Below are 19,882 nucleotides of genomic sequence, written 5' to 3' on the forward strand. Positions count from 1 at the left end.
GAGGCAGAGGCAGGAGGATTTCTGAGTTCAAGGCCAGCCTGGTCTACAGCCTGAGTTCTAGGACAGCCAGGGCTACACAGAGAAACCCTGTCTCAAAGCAAAACAACAAAAGAGCAGTCAGTGCTTTTAACCACTGAGTCATCTCGCCAGCCTCTGGCAGAGAAACTTGAAATTTTGTAGGGACCGTGACCTGCTTTTAATTTCTTTGTTGTGTGGGCTTTTCAAACTATTTTAGGTCATTTGTTTTTAGACAGGAAATTTCAAGTCCAAAAGGTAAGAGGACTCAGGGTACTTTAAGGGGCTAGGTGTTGTGCAATTTCTGGGTTAATCTAAGAGCCCTGGGAAACACTGGATGTGCTATCATGGTGCCCCCAAGGGAGAATCCCAGCTGACAGTCCTCTGTGGACCTCTGACTCAGTAGACTGTGCGAGTGAGCAAAGTGAGTGATGAGTGCTGTTGACGTGGGCGTGTCAAGGACCCAGCCTCAGCCTATGGAAGCAGCAAGGCCTTGTCCCTGGTCTGAGGGAAGGCAAAGCCTTCTTCTGGCCTGATTTGGAACTGTGCTTACAGAAAATGTTCACTGTAGCTATCTGTACCTCATGTTACCACAAGATGGCTCTCCTATGGAGATTAGCCAAACAGCCTCCTTGTTCAACTGGATTCAATAACCTGCCTCCCTTGTTCAAATCTATGTAACAAGCACACTGAGATGCCTCCCCTGTGCTGTGGCTTCTCCACCAGACTTCCCGATCTCAGCTTTTCTGTGTGCACTCATTTGTCATTTCTTCATTTTCTCACTGCCCCTAGTTAGCATTCTAGGATCCAAGCTGTGCAAGGACACAGCAACAGACAAAACGATGATTTATCTAAGCATGTACTCAAAATCGCTATTACTGTTTACATGTATTGTCCGCATATTTGTCTATTAGTCTATATCTGTGATGTAGCCTGATGGAAGCAGAAACAATCTGACAGCTGCAGCAGTTGTCTCATTAGAGGTTTAGCAATGTGAGGATGTCCTGGGCTCTGAGAAGAAACAGTTGTTCCTCCAGCCCATTCTAGGTGACTCTAGAATAGGGTACTAGAGGAAGCACTGGGAGTGCCAGCGGCCTTATGACAAGCAGTAATCTTGTAGAGAGCCACACAAGAAAAATAGACCCATTCCTGGCTCAGCAGGAAATCCAGCAACTTGTCTAGAAAATTTAGTGTATGAGTATGTTTAGCTGAGCGACGGGAGAGCGTGTGACATGTTTAGTTTAGAGGGAGTTTAGAGAGCTATGGGGCATCTCTCAGCCTGGTTTGACCTATTCTACTCTGGGCAAGTGTGGTGGACAGTATATTAGAAACATATGACACGTTTTAAATCTTCCTACAATATCAGAACATATTGCCAAATATATTAACTGTACAATACAGACAGGTCTTTAATCCTAGGGGGGAGGGAGAAAGAGAGAGAGAGAGAGAGACAGAGAGAGAGGAGAAAGAGAGGAGAGGGAGAAAGGGGAGAGGAGAGAGAGAAAGAAGAGAAAGGAGAGAGAGAGAGGAGAGAGAAAGAGAGAGAGAAAGGGGAGAGGAGAGAGAGAGGGAGAGAAAGGGGAGAGGAGAGAGAGGAGAGAGGAAGAGATGGGAAAGAGAGAAAGGAGAGGAGATAGAAGGAGGAGAGGAGAGAAGGAAGAGAGGGAAGAGAAAGAGAAAGGGGGAGAGAGGAGAGAGAAAGAGGAGAGAGGAGGGGGAGAGAGAGAAAGGAGAGAGAGGAGAGGGGAGAGAGAAGGAAGAAAGAGAGGGAGAGAGAGGAAAGAGAGGAGAGAGAGAGAGAGAGAGAGAGAGAGAGAGAGAGAGAGAGAGAGATCTGGATCTTTGAGTTCAAGGCCAGCCTGGAACAGAGCAAGTTCCAGGTACAGAAATCAAGGTGGTGCGCGTCTTTAATCCCAGCACACAGGAGTTGGTGGAGAAGCCGTGCAGAGGAGTTGGGCCTGCAGTTCAGTTGGTAGCAGTTAGGTTTGTAGGGTTCGGAGGTAGTTTTTACTGGGACAGTTTTACAGCGATCGGTAGCAGAGAGAACAATCTAAACACAGGTGAAGAAAGAATGAGCCAGGAAATGAGAGGGAGCCAGAAGATTACAACAGATTGCTAGTTAGTCTGAGGTCAAGCAGAGCAATTCAGTGAGGAACTGAGTGTTAGGGCTGTATTGCCATGAACAGTCACCATGACCAAGACAACTCCTTTTTAAACATTAATTTATTTTATGTATATAAAGTACACTGTTGCTGTTCTCTTCAGTGTTCTTAACCTCTGAGCCATTTCCCCAGCCCCCAAGGCAACTCTTTTTGTTGTTGTTGTTGTTGTTGTTGTTGTTGTTGTTTTTCGAGACAGGGTTTCTCTGTATAGCCCTGGCTGTCCTGGAACTCACTCTGTAGACCAGGCTGGCCTCCAACTCAGAAATCCGCCTGCCTCTGCCTCCCAAGTGCTGGGATTAAAGGCGTGCGCCACCACCGCCCAGCAAGGCAACTCTTATAAGGACAATATTTAATTGGGGCTTGCTTCAGAGGTTCAGAGGTTCAGTCCATTGTCATCAAGGTGGGAGCATGGCAGCATCCAGGCAGGAATGGTGCAGGAGGAGCTGAGAGTTCTACATCTTCATCTGAAGGCTGCTAGGAGAAGACCCAGTTCCATGAAGTTAGGAAGAGGCCACAGTCACAATGACACACCTAATCTAACAAGGCCACACCTCCTAATAGTGCCACTCCCTAGGCCAAGCATATGCAAACCATCACACTGTGAGAAGCCAGATTGAATCAGGAGTCAGCTTGGAGAGGAGTTTGAGCCAGAACAGCCAAATTGAACCAGCCAGCCAGAGTCTTGAAAGGGTGAGCTTATTCAACAGTATAAATCTCAGAGGCTGAAAACATTCTAGGCCTAGGTTAGATTGTACAGAGGTTAGAGGCTTCCAGGACTAGGCCTAGGTTAGCCAACCGAGGCAGTAAATCTCCCAAAGGACAATCACATCTTGCTAATAAAAGTTACTTTGCCGCCGGGTGGTGGTACACGCCTTTAATCCCACCTCTTGGGAGGCACAGGCAAGTGGATTTCTGAATTCCAGGCCAGCCTGGTCTACAGAGTGAGTTCCAGGACAGCCAGGGCTACACAGAGAAACCCTGTTTTATTTTGGGGGGGGGGTTACTTTAACATGTAACAATAAATTTACATTCTACTTTGGCTCACTACAATTTACAAGTCATGTCAATTTCCTTTGATGTCTGTTGGCAAGCAAAGCTTATCTTCTTTCTTTAGTTTTAAGTAATAACTGAGGTGCAGGTTATATTCTACAGAGCTGTGTGTGTGTGTTTACACACGAGGATGTAGGTTATCAGATGATTTTAGAATAAGAAGCCGGACAGTTCAAAAGTCTCTACTGGGTGCAGAAGAAAGTCCAGATACAGAGTTGCTGCGTGTGGTTACACAAGAATCAACCAATAGGCCAGGTGGCAGCAGCGCCCGCCTTTAATCCCAGTACTCAGGAGGCAGAGGCAGACAGATCTTTGAGTTCCAGGACAGCCAGGGCTAAGCAGAGAAATCCTGATTCAACAAACAAACAAAACAAACATTAAAAAAAAGAAAGAAAGAAAGAAAAGAAAAAATCAACAAATGTGTTCCCAGACCCACATAGTGGCTCACAGCCATCCACAATTCCAGTTCCATAGGCTCTGATGCCGTATGACTTCTGGGGGCACCAGGCTTGCAAGTGGTACACAGATATATGTGCACAAAACATCCATACAAATAAAATCATTTTTGTTTCATCTTTTGAAACAGTGTCTCTGTGTGGTCCTGGTTGTCCTGAAAATTACCAGGCTGGCCTCAAATCCACAAAGATCCTTTTCCCTCTGCCTCCTGAGTTCTGAGATAAAGACATACACCACCATGCCCAGAGAGATCTGTTTGGCTCTATCTCCTAAGTGCTGGGATTAAAGGCGTGTGACACCACTGTTCCCCTCGTTTTGCTCAGCCTGCTTTCTTGTAGAACCAGGGACCACTAGCCCAGGGATGGCACCACAATGGGTTGGTCTCTCCTCTATCAATCACTCAGAAAATGCTCTACAGCTAGATTTTATGGAGGCATTTTCTCATCTGAACCTCCCTCCTGATGACTCCAGCCTGTGTCAAGCTGACGCAGGACCAGCCAGGACAACGGTTGACTAAACAGATTCCAGTTGCTGTAGTTGGATCAGTCCAGTGCACTTTGAGAAACTGCTCCCTTGTGTAAGAGGCGCCTTGAGTTACTTCTATTTCCATTCAGCCACCAACCATGACAAAAGGCTTGACAGATTGTTTGACTGTGTACCCCTCCTTTTAAAAAAGCCAACTGTCCTTGATCCCAATCCCAGATTAGGCAGGGCCACCTTAAACCTGGGGCTTCCAGGCCACGGTTACTGACTCGGGCCTAGATGAGGTGATAGACAAGAGGCAGCAGCAGGATCCCAAGGGGGAATTAGGGGCACCTATGCAATCTCTCCACCCAGGCATCCTGCACAAAACACTGGGCCATGTGAATCCACAGATGACCGTACAACACTACTTCTCCAGTGCACCAGGTGTGCACTTTCAGGGTTTGGGATACTGTACTGGCTGGGTTTGTGTGTCAACCTGACACAAGCTGGAGTTATCACAGAGAAAGAAGCCTCCCTTGGGGAAATGCCTCCATGAGATCCAGCTGTAAGGCATTTTCTCAATTAGTGATCAAGGGGGGAAGGGTAGTCCTGGGTTCTATAAGAAAGCAAGCTGAGGAAGCCAGGGGAAGCAAGCCAGTAAGTAACATCCCTCCATGGCCTCTGCATCAGCTCCTGCCTCCAGGTTCCTGCCCTGTGTGAGTTCCAGTCCTGACTTCCTTTGGTGATGAACAGCAATGTGGAAGTGTAAGCTGAATTAACCCTTTCCTCCCCAACTTGCTTCTTGGTCATGAAGTTTTGTGCAGGAATACAAACCCTGACTAAGACAAATACCATGGTCCATTTATTTAAGCAATTTAGCCGAGCCTAGCTGATATGGGGGAAGGATCCTGGAGTTTGAGGTTGGGGATGGATGTGTGGTGGGTCCACAGAATGGAAGCAGAACTGTTGAGTTGGGTTGAAGGCAGGGTTGTAGTGTGAGAATGGGGACAGGGAGGTCGCCAGGGCTCTGTAGGTGCCATCTGGGGAGTCTAGGAGGCCAGGTAGCCAGCATCCACCAGGATGCCAGAGCCAGTGGTGGAGGCACTATGGTTGCTCAGCAGGAAGAGGATGCTGTTGACGACGTCCTCAACCTCTGCAGGAGAACAGACCAGTCAAGACTTGCTTGCTTGGCTGCTGACAAACAACTGTTGCCCTCACCCACTGTGCCCAGCTGACCTGCGAACTTCCTCAGTGGGTGGCGCTCCTTGAGTTTCCTGGCAAACTCAGCGTCTTCAGTGACTTTCTTGCCCATGTCAGTCAGCACCACAGTGGGGTTTACAGAGTTTACCCGGATCTGGGGCCAGAAGCCACAGCTGGAGCAGCTCCACAGCCAAGGAACCAGCCCTACCTGCACAGCTCCGGACTCGCCCCAGGACAAGCCTGATGGGCTCGCTTACTCTGTCCAGCTGAACCCTGAGCCCATTGCTCAGAGCCTTGTAGTCCCCAGGCCTCATCCTCAACCCCAGCCCTGCCCCCCAAGTGCCCATTATGTGTCCCTCAGGTGTGGCTCTGCCCCTGTGCCTACCTTGTGTGGCCCCAGTTCCAAGGCCATGGCTTTGGTCAGCATAGTTAATGCGCCTTTGGTGGAGCCTGTTGCGGGGGGCAGTGTTGAGGGCCCTTCAGTTATTCAGTCCTCCTTCTGGGAGGCCCACCCAGAACCTACCCTTGCTCCTACCACAAGGTACTCACTGTAGGTGGCCAGGCCAGGATAGGTGACGTGGGCCACCATGCTGGAGATGTTGACAATAGATCCTGCCACTCCACGCTTAATCATGCCCTTGGCTACCATCTGGAAGTCAAGAATTTTGAGCAAACACATGCATTTTCCCACCCCACCCTCTCCAGGTTTGCCTCTGGGTCACAGCTCTCCTGTCTTCTCACCTGGGACACCTGCACAATGGCTCGCACATTCACGTTGAAGGACCTGGCAGAAAGGGAGCAGCAGCCTACTGAGCCTCCCGTCTTCAGCCACCCTCCCCAGCCCGCCTGCTCTCCCCAAATGCACACCTGTCAAAGATCTCCTTTGTAGACTCTATAAAGGGCTGCATTAGCGCCACCCCTGCATTGTTCACCAGCAAGTCCACAGGGCCGATACCACCCAGCGCCTTCTCTGTGGCCTCCCAGTCACCCAGGTCTACACACACGGGCTCTATCCCAGGACACTGTGGGGGACATTGGTGGCCTGAGACATTGTCCCATTCAGCTTCTGATATATCCCTGAGGGTGGGGAACAGGCCCCAACCATGTCAGGGCTGTGTGCCTTACCTCTTTGGCAAGGCTGACCAGGTCCGAGTTGTCACAGGTCACGGCCACCACTTTGGCTCCTGAGGCGTGCAGGGCCTTCACAGTGCCCCGCCCAATCCCTGTAAGAGGGAGAGTGGTGGGACAAAGGCCTTGTAGGCCTGGTCACAGTAGGATCTGGGTCCCACAAGGGAGTTAAGACTGTTGCTCACAGCAGTGGGAAAATGGCTGGAAGCCGGTATTAGGTGGGACTATCCCTTGGCAGAGGTTAGACAGGCCAAAGGAGGCAGTACCCTCCTAATGGGGTCCAAGAGCAGAGTCACTGGTGCCCATTTTCTCAGCCTGGATCTAGGAGCTATCTTGATGCCAAGCTAAACTCGTCCTTCAGAGTATAACATTGTGGTAACCAATGAGAGACTGGCATTTTGACCTGGCAGTATGTCTCCGGCCAGGTGACAGTGTTGAGGCTGGCATCCTCTCTCCAGTGCCAACTCTCCCACCCGCTCACACTCACCTTCTCCACTCACACTCACCTTCTCCACTCACACTCACCTTTCTCCACTGATACACACCTACCCCCCTCACACTCACCTCGACCTGCCCCTGTCACCAGGGCCCTCAGGCCACTGAAATTCATCTTCATGCTGCTGACAAGTGTCCTCTTGCAGTAAGGGGAGGGCTGAGGTTGTTAAGTTGGAACTGGCAAGTGGGAAAGGGTTGGGGCAGATGACCTGCTCCCTCCTGGCACCCCTCCTCACTGCTCAGAAGTGCCAATCAGCTGTCCCTGCTAGAACAATGAAGGGAAATGAAAAGAGGTGTGTGCACACATGTGTAGAAGGTCTGACAAAGCAGTGGAGGCGTGTGTGCACACGCATGTGCCTGTGAGAAGGTCTGACACAGTGGTGTGGCAGAAAGCAAAGGGAAGGAATTTGTGTTTTCAGCATTGAAGAACCGAGTCTTGAACCCAGGGCCTGAGAGCATACCGAGCCAATGATGCCCCACAGAACCCTCAGCCCAGGGGAGTGAAGATCCTGGGTTTGGAATTTGTCTTATCTGAACAGAAGCATCAGCTTGTGGTTTTCTGTTTGATTATTATAAATGAAGGCAGTGATCTGATGGAGCTGGAGCAGGTGGCACTGGACCCAAATGTCCAGGGATCCAAGAACCCACCATACCTACAATGTGTCCAGTAAGTCCACTGGTTGTCCTCCGTAATTTGTTCCTCCCAGGTGCCCCTCACCTGCTTCCCTCTTCCAGCCAGGAACTCTGCCCTTGGCGACAGCAGTGAGGCACCTTCTTTACTCTGAGGCAGGACTCTAGTAAATCTAAACATAGATTCTGGGGTTTCCTGCCCAGTAGCCAACCCTGAGTCCCTCTGTGTGTCTCATCTTCTCTGAGTAAACAGCTGGGTCTTTGGAGCCAATTAGAAGTAATCATAGAATTTTGCCCATCTCAATCCACCTCTGGTGATTGTCTGAGGTGTGCTGAGATTCTGTTATCCTATGTGTCAGGGTTCATGAAACAAGTACTTCTGTCCAGGTCACATGGCATCTGCACCGGGCAGGGGGCTCAGGTGCCAGACTGCCCCATGGACAGCCCTGAAGAGTGGGTGGGCTCAGACTCCTGCCTGCTGCCTTTCTCTTACTCAGTCCAGGCTCTGCACCGAGACCTCATGACTTACAGAAAGAAGCCAGCTGTATTTCAGGTGCTCTATAGTGTTGGGATGGAAGTAGGACCCTTCCACTGAGCAATTCCTCCGCACTGGTCAGAAAGGTGCTCTGGGATCTTCCTGGGGCTCAGGGGAGCGAGTGCGTACACAGCGGGAGACTGGACAGCATTTTGTGTGTGAGTCTGTCTCAATGCACCTAGGTTGACACCTAATGATTTGCTACTGCCTGGCAGAGTTTCCTCATAGCCATCAGGGACAGATCATACCTGATCACTGTGTCCTTGATCCCGATCTGAACAAACCACCAAGTCCTACAGCCAACCTCCAGGTGGCACTGACTACTGGGATCTGGCCTGATCTAGCCAACAAGATCAAAGCCCCTCCCCTTCTATGATGAAAGCAGTTGATTGTGACCAACCTGCTGTCTGGAACCCTTGGGGAAATGGTGGCCTTTCAGGCATTTGGTATTAGTCTCCACCACTGGCCAGTTGGACGCCAGGCAGGAGGAAGTGGTTTACCAGGAAGGGAGCATCAAGCTCCAAGGTCTTGGGAAGGTAGTCCTCTGCTAGCGTTATGCAACCAATAGTGTATAACCACGCAAAAATCTCCCGCTCCCCCAACCCTTGCCTATAAAAACCCCAAACTTTTGAGCTTCTGAGTCAATTCCTCTGTCTCCTGCAAGAGATACAGGTCAACCCGGAGCCCCGCCATTAAACTGCCTCGTGTGCTTGCATCAAGCCGGTCTCTCGTGAGTCCTTGGGTACGCGCCATCCCGAGACTTGAGTGGGGGTCTCCCTTTGGGGGTCTTTCACCAGGACAGGCAGGGCTATACAGAGAAACCCTGTCTTGAAAAACAAACAAAAACCCCTCACCAATACTCCCATTGGTAACCTCATGGCTCACCAGTTGGACTTTGGTGGTATCTGAACATTAGTATGTTATGGGCTGCCTAACTGGAATGAGTGGACATGCATGTTGTATCTCTCCAGGAAAAGTTCTGTCGCACAACAGAAGGAAAAGCCTTTGGGAGGAGATTAGGGGAAACAAAACCCAGGAAGACAACTGGCATTGACCTCTGACCTCCACTCATGAGTGTGCACATGTGCATCTGGAAGCAGACATACTCACACTTGCACAGATACACACAGACATAAAAACCCAGTGTGGCAGAGCATGGTGGTTCTCACCTGTAATTTCAGCTCTTGGAGACAGAATCATAACTTTAAGTTCAAGGCCAGCCTGGTCTATATTGTGAGTCCAAGGCTAGCCAGCAATACATAGCAATACCCTGCCTCAATCCCACTAGTGGTGATTTAAGTGAGAATGGTCCTCATAGGTCATATTTGAATGCTTGGTCTCCAGTTGGTAGAGCTGTCTGAGAAGGATTAGGGGGTGTGGCTTCATTGGAAGAGGTGTGTCACTGCGGGTAGGGTTTGAGGTTTGAAAAGCCCACCTCATTCCCAGTTAGCTCTCTCTGCCATCTATGGATCAGATGTGAACTCTCAGGTACTGCTCCAGCACCATGCCTGCCTGCCTGCTGCCATGCTTCCTACCATGATGGGCATGGACTCTAACCTTCAGGAACCATGATCCTCCAATGATATGTTTTCTTCTATGAGTGTCCCTGGTCATGGCAACAGAAAAGTAACTAAGACACCACTCCTCCACACAGTCACGAGTGGACTGTGCTTTGAGCTGACTGAAGCCATGTGCTCTGGCAGGCTGCCTGTCAAAACATGCCCAGACTGCATAGCAGCATGAATTGCAGCCTGGACCATGTGTGTCTTCCCTTTCCCTTGGGCCAACAGAACTGACAGATTTTTTTTAAGGGAGGCATAAGGACAAGGATAGTAAACAACCAACATAGGAGCTAGAGAGATGGTTCAGTGGTTAACAGCATTTGCTGCTCTTGCAGAGGACCAGGGTCCTGTTCCATGACGGCCCACAACCATATGTAACTCTAGTCCCAGGAGATAACACTCTTTTCTGCTTCTCCATAAGCACTGCATGCATGTGGCATACTAATATACAAACTGGGGAAACACTGGTGCACATCAAATCAAAAATAAATAATAGCACGTTTCAGCTGGGCAGTGGTGGCACAGGCCTTTAATCCCAGCACTTGGAAGGCAGAGGCAGGCAGATTTCTGAGTTCGAGGCCAGCCTGGTCTACAGAGTGAGTTCCAGGATAGCCAGGGCTACACAAAGAAACCTTGTCTCAAAAAACCAATAAATAAATAAAAATAATAGCACGTTTCTTCATTTTACTTTTTAAAATGATTTATTATTTATTATGTGTAGCGTTCTGCCTGCATGTGTGCCTGTAGGCCAGAAGAGGGCACCAGATCCCATTACAGATGGCTGTGAGCCACCATGTGGTTGCTGGGAATTAAACTCAGGACCTCTGGAAGAGCAGTCAGTGCTGTTAACCTGTGAACCATCTCTCCAGCCCAGAACATTTCTTTAATCCCAGGACTAGGGAGGCAGGAATAGGTAGATCTCTGCGTGTTCAGGGCCATCCTGGTCTACATAGAGAGCCTTGTCTCAAAAAACCCAGAAGATTAAAATTAATGTAATTTTAAAAAATCATGTCTGCATTTCTCCATGATTCAAAAAGTCTTAAACAGTGCAGCCCCCTTTGCATATTAAGTGTCCGGAGGCAGCACATTGGTCCTGACCACAGCAGGGATGTCCCAACTGGTAGAGTCCTGAACATCTCTGGGATCTAGTTCCAGTTCTCTGGAAGCATTAACCTATTTAGTTATTTAGTGTGCGTGTGTGCGTGTGCGTGTGCATGTGCGTGTGTGTGGAGGGGGTGCTGCGGTGCACACATGCCAGAGCACATCTGAAGGTCAGAGGATAATGTGAGGAAAGGCGTCGGTTCTGTCCACCATGTAGTCAGGCTGGGCAGCAATCTCCTTTATCAGGTCTGGCCACAGATGGCGGTGGGAGCCTGGTGCAAGCCCTGTGTAGGTAATCAGGGGCCAGCAGGATATCTTGGCTCTTTGGGGCTTATTATTTTATGTGTGAAGTGTTTTGTCTGCCTGTCTATCTGTGTACTCAAGTTACAGATGGTTGTGAGCTGCCATGTGGGTGCTGGGAATCCAACTCAGGTCCTCTGGAAGAGCAGCCAGTGCCCTTAACTACTCTTTTACAAAGTACATGTGACCAAGAGGGTGGGTTCTATAGCTGAATGGCCTAGAATTTAGTGTGGCTTCTGACAGAGAGCATCGAGGTCAGCTGGCCATATAACACATGTGACATCTTCCGTAAAAATAGGTAACAGTGTCTTGCAGGAAAGAGCCTGGGATAATCATTCTTGGGAGTTTGGGTAAGGTGTGCCACTATAGCAAAAGATGGGGGTGGTCTGGCTGCCTCCACAGATAGCAAACTGGTCACCAAGCCGTTAACAAAATCCAGTCTCAGCCTTGTGGATAGAATGCAGGTGTTTTATCTCCTTCATTGAGAAGAGGTCCCTGTGTTTGACATTCCTGGGTTTCTTTTTTGTTTGGTTGGTTTTTTTGTTTTTTTTTTTTTTTTTTTTTTTTTTTCGAGACAGGGTTTCTCTATGTAGTCCTGGCTGTCCTAGAACACACTCTGCCTCTACCTCCCAAGTGCTGGGATTAAAGGCGTGTGCCACCACTGCCCAGCATTCCTGGTTTTCTTAATGATCTGCTGAGACATCTCTGCAGCTTCTCCACTTTATAAGATTTATTTTTATTTCTGTGTGTGTGCAGGTGCCCACAGAAGCCAGAAGAGGCTATTAAATCTCTTGGAACTGGAGATACAGGCTTTTGGGAACTCCCCTTTGTGGGATCTGAACTCTGACAGAGCAGTAAGTACTCTTGACATCTCTCCAGCCTCTGCATTGGTTTGAAGGAGATTGGCTCCCGTAGGCTCATATGTTTGAATGCCTGGTCCCCGGTTATGGAACAAACTGGGATGCATTAGGAGGTGTGGCCGTGTTGGAGGAGGTGTTGCTTAAGGTGGGTTTTGAGGTTTCAGAAGCCCATGAGAGCCCCACTGTCTCTCTCTGCCTGCTGGAATTAGGAAGAAAGTTCTCAGTTACTGCTCCAGTGCCATGCCTGTCTGCTTCCTGCCATGATGGTCATGGCCTCTACTACCCCCTGGAACCATAAGCCCCAAATTAAATGTTTTCTTCTGTAAGAGGTGCCTTGGTCATGGTGTCTCTTCACAGCAATAGAACACTGAGAGACTCACCACTTTATTTTTTGAGATAGGTTTTCTCAATGAACCTGAAGTTTCCATTTTAACTACACTAGGCAGCCAGTCAGTGAGCCCTTTGGTTCTCTCTGTCTTTGCCTCTCCAGAGCACAGGTCACAGGCGTGTTCTGTCTTCTGACATGCACAGCAAACACACTACCCACCCAGCCATCTCCCCAGCCCCACTTTTGAGTTTTTTGGATACACTGAGAGAAAAACCACGTTTCTTTTCACCTTAATTCCTGTGTTGCCAGTGCTGGTTGGGTCCCTGTAGTTATACTTATCGTCCAGTTGCTCTTGCAAACTTCGCTGGGAAAAAAGATTGTTACTGAGGACCCTAGAGCTCCAGCTACACATCTGGCTCTTCCCGTGTGTGTGTGTGTGTGTGTGTGTGTGTGTGTGAGAGAGAGAGAGAGAGAGAGACAGAGACAGAGACAGAGACAGAGACAGAGACAGAGACAGAGACAGAGGCTACAAAGCCTTGCAAGGCTCCTTGAACATTTTGTTTCAAATCCAGAGAGCAAACTGTATAAAGTCTAGGTGTTTCTCTTGGGTTACTGGCCATGAATTCTTGGCTGGTTTTTCAGTTATGATTACAGAGATTTCGAACCAGTAATTTTCTACTTTGATCCAGTCACTCATGTGACCCAGATATTCTGGGAAAGGACTGTAATCATCTCAGAATTGAGTCCCTGATGGTCTGGTTAGCTGAAGTGGAACACAGGAAGGCAGGAAGCATAGGGGGGAGACTAAAGGGTGGCTATCCAGCTCTCCAGCTCGACAGCTGGGGTGGAGTCTGGAGATGGGCAGGTGGGGCTCCAGCTGGCACAGCAGGAGTGGCCAGGATATTGGAAGTAGGCACTATTAGACCCCAAGGAACTACCTGCTACTTAGTCTCTGGAACATTCCAGCAACCCTACCCTCCCTCACCTCCTGCCTTCCCACTACAGGGTTAATAGGGGCATAGGCCCTAGAGGAAGGAGTTTGACCAGTTTCTGAGATTCACAACTCAGAACTTGCCTGTGGCTGGGTCAGAGCTAGCACTCTCCACATGGGCTCAGCACAGCCTCCATCTCTGGAGGGAGGTAGGCCGGATGATGATAACACAGGACTATACACACTGCCAAGAGAGCTGTTTAACTTGTGCTAAAATTCCTCCCCTGGGGCCCATGCTCGGTGGTGCAGCCTTTGATCCAGGCACTCAGCAGGCAGAAGCAGGTGGCTCTATTTAAGTTTGAGGCCAGCCTGGTCTGCAAATCAAGTTCCAGGATAGGAAAAAAAATTACTTCCTTGGGGAGTTGATCTCTAACATGTACCCCTCCTCCCACGGTCTCAACCAACAGAGGTGATTCTACCAAGTTCTCCTAGGGAAGCCCACGAGTTTATCAGGCTTATAGCGCAATGGTTGAGTGACCCCAAACAGGAACATGGGGGCCACACTGGATGGTCTGCACACAGTGGGGATGGTGGCTTTTCCCCAAGGCTGCTCAGATGGAGCCCCCTTCCCTGCCTACTGGTGTCCTCTAACTTCTCTCCAGTAGTGGAAGACACTCAGTTGGAAAGTCCCATGACCCCCCCCTCCTTTTGTGGGAAAAGCTGGACAGTCACTAGGCCAGCTATGATTATCTTTTGAGGTGGAACTGCTGATAATGGTGGCAGTTAGTTTGGAGAACTAACTAGCCCAAAGCTTTAAAGTGAAAGAGACTGGGAAGAAACTGTATCCTCTGTTCTTCCATGATCGTCTCTGAGAAGCAAGAAATTGCTAAAACATTTTTCTATTCATTTTATTTTACTGATTACCCATAATAGACTCGATGAGCATATAATTGATATGTAATCAGAAGGTCTGAGCTATTATAAATGAAAGTTTTTTTTTTTTTTTTTTTTTTTTTTTTTTGGTTTAAAGAGAAAGGGATTCTCTGTATAGTCCTGGCTGTCCTGGAACTCACTCTGTAGACCAGGCTGGCCTCGAACTCAGAAATCTGCCTGCCTCTGCCTCCCAAGTGCACAGGATTAAAGGCATGGTCCACCAATGCCCGCCTGAAAATTAAATTTTAATTGTGCTGGGCCCGGGGATATAATCCGCTGGTACCACTTAGCTGGCACACACAGGTCACCAAGAGAAAAGGGTAGTTGTGTACATGTGAACTGGTTCCCCATGTCGTGTTTTTGAGAATATTTCTTAGGCTTCTACATCTGCCTGGAGGCAGATGCTGAGGTCAGAGAGGCCACACAGGGCATGTTGGATGGGGGATGGGAGATCGGTGGTGCTGAGTGAGGGGCTGCTAATTGGCCCCCCGCCCATTATTCATAGGTTGTTTGAAAACTCACTTCATTCAAATGTGATTGCAAACATGCAGAGTGAAGAAAAATTGGAGTAGTGGTCGATGCACTCGGAAATTCTCCACTCAGGCTCAGCTCCCTGCAAGGCATGCATACAGAAGGTAGGGGACGATGCAGTGCAGAGCTAGAACCTCTGGCTCTGGCCAGTAAGAATGGCTGCAGTCCCCAGTCCTTCCAGCACCAGGGCTCTAGTCTCTTCATTCCCGAAGCACTTTACTTTCTCCTTTGTGGTGTGTGTGTGTGTGTGTGTGTGTGTGTGTGTGTGTGTGTGTGTTTGAGACAGAGTTTCTCTATGTAGAACTGGCTGTCCTGGAACTCACTTTGTACACCAGGCTGGTCTAGAACTCAGAGATCTGCCTGTCTCTGCCTTTGAGTGCAAGGATTAAAGGCACATGCCATCACTACCCAGTTTGTTTTCTTCTAGCAATGGTGGTTGAATATTAAGTCAATATTCTATTTAGTGGACACAACTGACTTACGTTCACTCTCATAATTAACACCCCATATCCTACAGAGAATTGAGATCACAAGGAAAGAATTAGCACCAGGTGCCTGGAACACAGGTTTTATGGGACCTACAGTGTGAGCTCATCCACCAGAGAACCCAAGAAAAAGGGGGTGAGTTTTCCCTGGTTGGTCAAAGTAAGGTGTTTAGGAATGGAACATCTGTGAGAGATTAAAGAATTCTGGCTCAGTCTCACATCAGGATCTCAGGGTCAGGGCCACCAGGGTGGTCAAAGACTGAGGTTGGGTTCAAACCTGCTGGGAAAGCCATAGCTGGCTAGTTACTGTGAGGTCAAGGCCACAACTGACTAGTCTCAGTAAGGTCAAAGCATGGTGGTTGTTAGGACACAGATATGACAACGTGGAAGTGGTGGTGGGGAGCTAGGGAGTCCTCAGTGTCAGTTGCTACCCAGCCTGAAGACCTGAGCACTCTTCCCCAAAATCCTCATGGTGGAAGGAGAGGATCAACTTCTGCAAAGTGTTCTCCTTTACGTGTACACAACAGCACATGGGCATTCGTATGCATACATGTGCATGTGCACACACAAGTAATTGATGATTAAAGTAATGTAAAAATAGTAAAGATATAAAATGGCAATAATTCTTGTATTTATTATATGCCTTATATTGGTATATTTACATGTATATGTGTGTGCGTGTTTTGGTATGTGTAGACTTGTAGAGGTCAGAGGTCAGAGGACACCCTTGGGTATCATTCCTCAGAAGCTATTCACCTTGTATTTTGAGACAGGATTGCCCATTAGGAAAGGTCTCACTGATTCAGCTACTTATCTAGCTGACCCAGGGATCTTCCTGTGGCCTCCCCACAACCGGGATCACAAGCTCCTGGCATTATATTGGTCTTTTTGCGTGGGTTCTGGGGATCAAACTTTACATAGTGATCCATCTCCCCAGGCAAGTGTATATTTGTGTACTTGTGAATATAGGCCTTGGGATAGAACCAGAGCCTCACAGTGCTACCTAACACCTCACCACTGAACTATACTTGAGCTGCAAAAATTAAAATTTATTAGTAACAAAAGTCCACAAAGAAACCTCCATGATTTGCTCTTACTGGTGGATCGAACTCAACATTCAGTGAAAGACACTGTACATTGCTTTTGCTAAAGCCAAGAGTCCTCTCCTGTGCTCACAAGGTGACTGTGCAGGATGAAAGTCTGACCCACTTCTCTCCATTGTATGGCTTTCTCCTTTAGACACATTACCATCTATTTTGACAACGTTGTGTGCCATACCGTTCAAAGGCACCTACCACTGTAGTCACTTTGGGTTCCTGGAGAAATGGGCCTGATAAACATCCCTAAGTGTTGGTGATCTGACAGACTATCTCAAGTGGAAGCAGTTATCTTTAGGGTGAGCCTGTGCCACAGAGCCTGAAGTCATTTAATGAGAATTAACTCTGACAATCACCTTGCAGAACCAGGATTCATATATAATCAACCAGACCACAGCTTAGCCAAGTCCCGTAATGTTTAATATATCCCTGCACACATGTGACATACCAGTCTACTTTGAGAAGCTGGTGGTGGTGCCATTTAACTTATATAAATAAGCCATCGTTCACCATTCTGAACCTCGTGGGTGATGCCTGAGATACTGCCTACAAATGTCAAAGTTCAACATCGTCTTTGACATTTGAACTCAAATTGGAGTCAGCCAGAACAAGGCACAGTCTGAAACCACTGTGTCATACAATACATAGTAACAGTACAGTTAAGCCATGTTCTTAGGAAGCAGCCCAGAGGAGGAGCCAGATGTCTGGAAGGATCTGATGGCGTCTGAGGACAGACCCAGTCTCTGGTGGAGCAGTTTCTAGAAATGCCTGAGACTGAGACTCCGTCTGGTTGGAGGGAAGGGTTGCTCCTGTCTGTGGGTTGGAGGAACTGTGTCAGGGAACAAGCAGCATTTGCCAACACAGTGACCCGGCCTACACAGGAGACAGTCACCTCAAGAACACTGGGACCCAGCAGCGGGGCCTCAGCTCTGTTCACAGGTGCTCTCAAGTTGGGATCCCACCCTGCAGACACCGAAGGTCAACAGGCTACTGCTTCTGTTCCCCTGAGGACAGAGTCAGGAGTGGGGACTTCTTTGGGGTCACAGAAAGAACCATCCCTTCCTTCTTCTCTACCCTGCGCCTGTCGCCTGTTTGCCTCTCCACCTTTTTTTTTTTTTTAACATTGATTTCTTCTTCTCTCACACAGTAGATCCCCACCACAGCCTCGCCTGTCTCACGTCTTAACCTGGAGAATATCTGGGCGGGCTTTTTCCAGCCATATCTCCTTACAGTGAACCTCTCTTTCCAAGCCCTGCACTGCCCAACCCAGAAGGGCTTAGATTTTGGGAAGGGTCAGGTTGAGGAAAGTCTTTGTTTATGTTTGTGAGCCAGTCCTTTGCCAAACCTGTTACATAAGGAGAGGTGGGGTGCACGAGGCACTGGGGCCAGTTAGCTGTCCTGAGGAGATGAAGCTAGATGATATTCTTAACCCATTAATGTACAGACAAAATAAAATGCACCTAGGGTGACCCTTGGTGTCCTTCCCAGGGCAGGGGCCTTGGCTCTGCCTCGACCTGTTGTCACTCCCAACAGTTCAGGGCTGCCTAAATGCTTGACCCTGGTGCAAAATCTTCCTTAGCTGACAAGCAGAGGGCCACCCACAGAGCCAGATGGAGGTGAGGGACCCCTGGGTGACCAGCAAAAGGCTGTCTTTGAATTTGCATTTCCTTTTTCTGGTTTTGTTTGTTTTTAAGAGGGGAGTTTTGGTTGTTTTTGCTGTTGCTTTAAGAGAGGGTCGCATTGTGCAACCCTGGCTGTCCTGGAACTCCCCTTGTAGATTAGGCTGGCTTTGAACTCAGAGATCTGCCCACCTCTGACTTGTGAGAGCCATATTCAGCTCTGATTTTTTGTTTGTTTGTTTCCAACATTCCCTCAACCCCACTACTCACCTTGGTGAGTAAAAAGATCCCCAGGATTCTGCTCCCTGTTAGGATTGGCCCTCCTCCAATATGTCATACCAGGGTAAGTGTGGGGCCACGCCTGGATTCTTTCTCCCACCCCACTTTGTGCCTTTCAACACTCTGAATTCAGCAGGAACCTTAGCTTGCCCCAACAGGTGCCAGGGGGCTCCCTCCCTTTCTCCTCAAATTTACTTGTTTCTAACCTTGAAGGGCAGCTCTGATCCAGCCTGGCCCACACCTGACTGATGTATTTCCTTGTAAACTTAGAGTCCAGTTTCAAGATGTTTTGTGAAGGGCCCTCTACATCTTGAGAGCAGGAAAATCAAATCAAAGCTTCCCCCTACAGAGCTCCAAAGAAGGAATTTGAGAGGCTCAGAAGCTTCTAGAAGGATTCTGTCCAGCTCCAGCTATAACTTGTTCATGTGTTCAGGAGGAAATCTTACCTCTATATACACAACACCATAGGAGTTCAACAGACCCTAGGGGCCCCTTGTGACTCTTTGCTTGTTTGCTTGCCTGCTGGCCTACACCTCTGCCCCTTCTTCTGTTACGTGTGCACACACAGGTGTTCATAATGACTTGCAACGGTATGTCTGTGCCTGTGCTTTCTCTCCAGGGTGGCCCAAGGCTGGTTAGGGCAAGTCCTAGCCTCATCCATCCTGGAAGTCAGGACAGGATACAATACCTGGTTAGCTCAGTGGTGACCTGACTTGTAGGTGTGACACAGCCTAGGGCTAACATCCTAGTTAGCCCTGCACTGACCTGCAAGGGACTTCCCAGACCTGCTACCCTTGCAAGGGATACATCTATTTATCCAGTGGCTCTCACTCTCCAGTGGGAAGACAACAGGATGCAAAAATCACAAAATAGAATGAAGTCCACAGTCAGCTGTGTGGTGCTCCAACAAGATGCATACCCTGGACCTAACAGACACCATATTATTCAGGGAAAAGGGGTTTGCATATGAAGCTGAGGAAGGAGCAGAGCCCAGAGCCAGACACCATTCTTTAGGTTCCTGTGAAGAAGCCAAGTTCCAGCTAGCTGTCCCTCTTCCAGCTTCTCTCAAAGATGCTTGCAGTTTATCTGCCAGGGTAGCATACTCTCTCTTAGAAGTTAGCAGCCCTACTGTGGTCCTGTGAAGTCAGGTGGTCAGTGGATTCCCAGCACACAGTGTTTCATAGCAGGCTCACAGTAGTTGCTAGTGCTGTAATACACACACACACACACACACACACACACACACACACACACACACACACAGGAGCCCAAGTCAGTTTCCTGACTCCTTGCATACAGACCATGGACAGCTAAGCACAAGCAGTCATGGTCAAGGTCTCTGTGTTCCAGACCAACCAGGGCCACACAGCAAGACTCTGTCTCAACTCTTAACCCGAAGCAAGAGGACTGTGCTGTGAATAGCCTGTAATGACCTGCCATGTGCTTCATCTATCACCAACATACCCAGACTGGTGGTTCCAGCTCAGCCACTAAACTTCCCTCTCTAGATAGTCAGAAGACAGGGACATAGTAACCTCAGTTGCCACTGCCATTGTGAACACCATATCTTGAGAGAGCCCTGTAAGTCATCACAGTCCAATCTTCTGCTGCTCAGCTGTGGCCATGCTGGAGGACCCTCCCCTCCGAGACTCGCAGAAAGATCACCAGTGGGGGCCTGTTCTCAGGGACAGACTCATTTACCTGCATTAACTCACATTTA

General features: G+C 48.8%; 1 protein-coding gene across 3 annotated transcripts; it reads right to left on the reverse strand.

The window, feature by feature from the left end:
* Nucleotides 1-2,257: 2,257 nt before the first annotated feature.
* On the reverse strand, nucleotides 2,258-18,540 carry LOC117711341 (carbonyl reductase [NADPH] 2-like). 3 transcript variants are annotated; one of them, XM_034506928.3, is made up of 9 exons: nucleotides 8,385-8,486; nucleotides 7,041-7,236; nucleotides 6,474-6,571; nucleotides 6,216-6,370; nucleotides 6,090-6,132; nucleotides 5,898-5,997; nucleotides 5,734-5,798; nucleotides 5,385-5,502; nucleotides 4,989-5,301 (listed from the first exon to the last, which is right to left on the reverse strand). In XM_034506928.3, the coding sequence occupies exons 2-9, from the start codon at nucleotides 7,090-7,092 to the stop codon at nucleotides 5,198-5,200; spliced, it is 735 nt and encodes a 244-aa protein (XP_034362819.1). In that variant the 5' UTR covers nucleotides 7,093-7,236; nucleotides 8,385-8,486; the 3' UTR covers nucleotides 4,989-5,197. The 3 variants fall into 3 exon arrangements, with proteins under 3 accessions (XP_076791421.1, XP_034362819.1, XP_076791420.1); XM_076935305.1 differs by lacking the exons at nucleotides 7,041-7,236; nucleotides 8,385-8,486 and adding an exon at nucleotides 18,154-18,235; XM_076935306.1 differs by lacking the exons at nucleotides 4,989-5,301; nucleotides 5,385-5,502; nucleotides 7,041-7,236; nucleotides 8,385-8,486 and adding exons at nucleotides 2,258-2,651; nucleotides 18,154-18,540.
* Between the last annotated feature and the right edge of the window lie 1,342 nt (nucleotides 18,541-19,882).

The sequence above is a fragment of the Arvicanthis niloticus genome, chromosome 6 (assembly GCF_011762505.2).
Source record: "Arvicanthis niloticus isolate mArvNil1 chromosome 6, mArvNil1.pat.X, whole genome shotgun sequence".
In the NCBI taxonomy this organism is placed as follows: Eukaryota; Metazoa; Chordata; class Mammalia; order Rodentia; family Muridae; genus Arvicanthis; species Arvicanthis niloticus.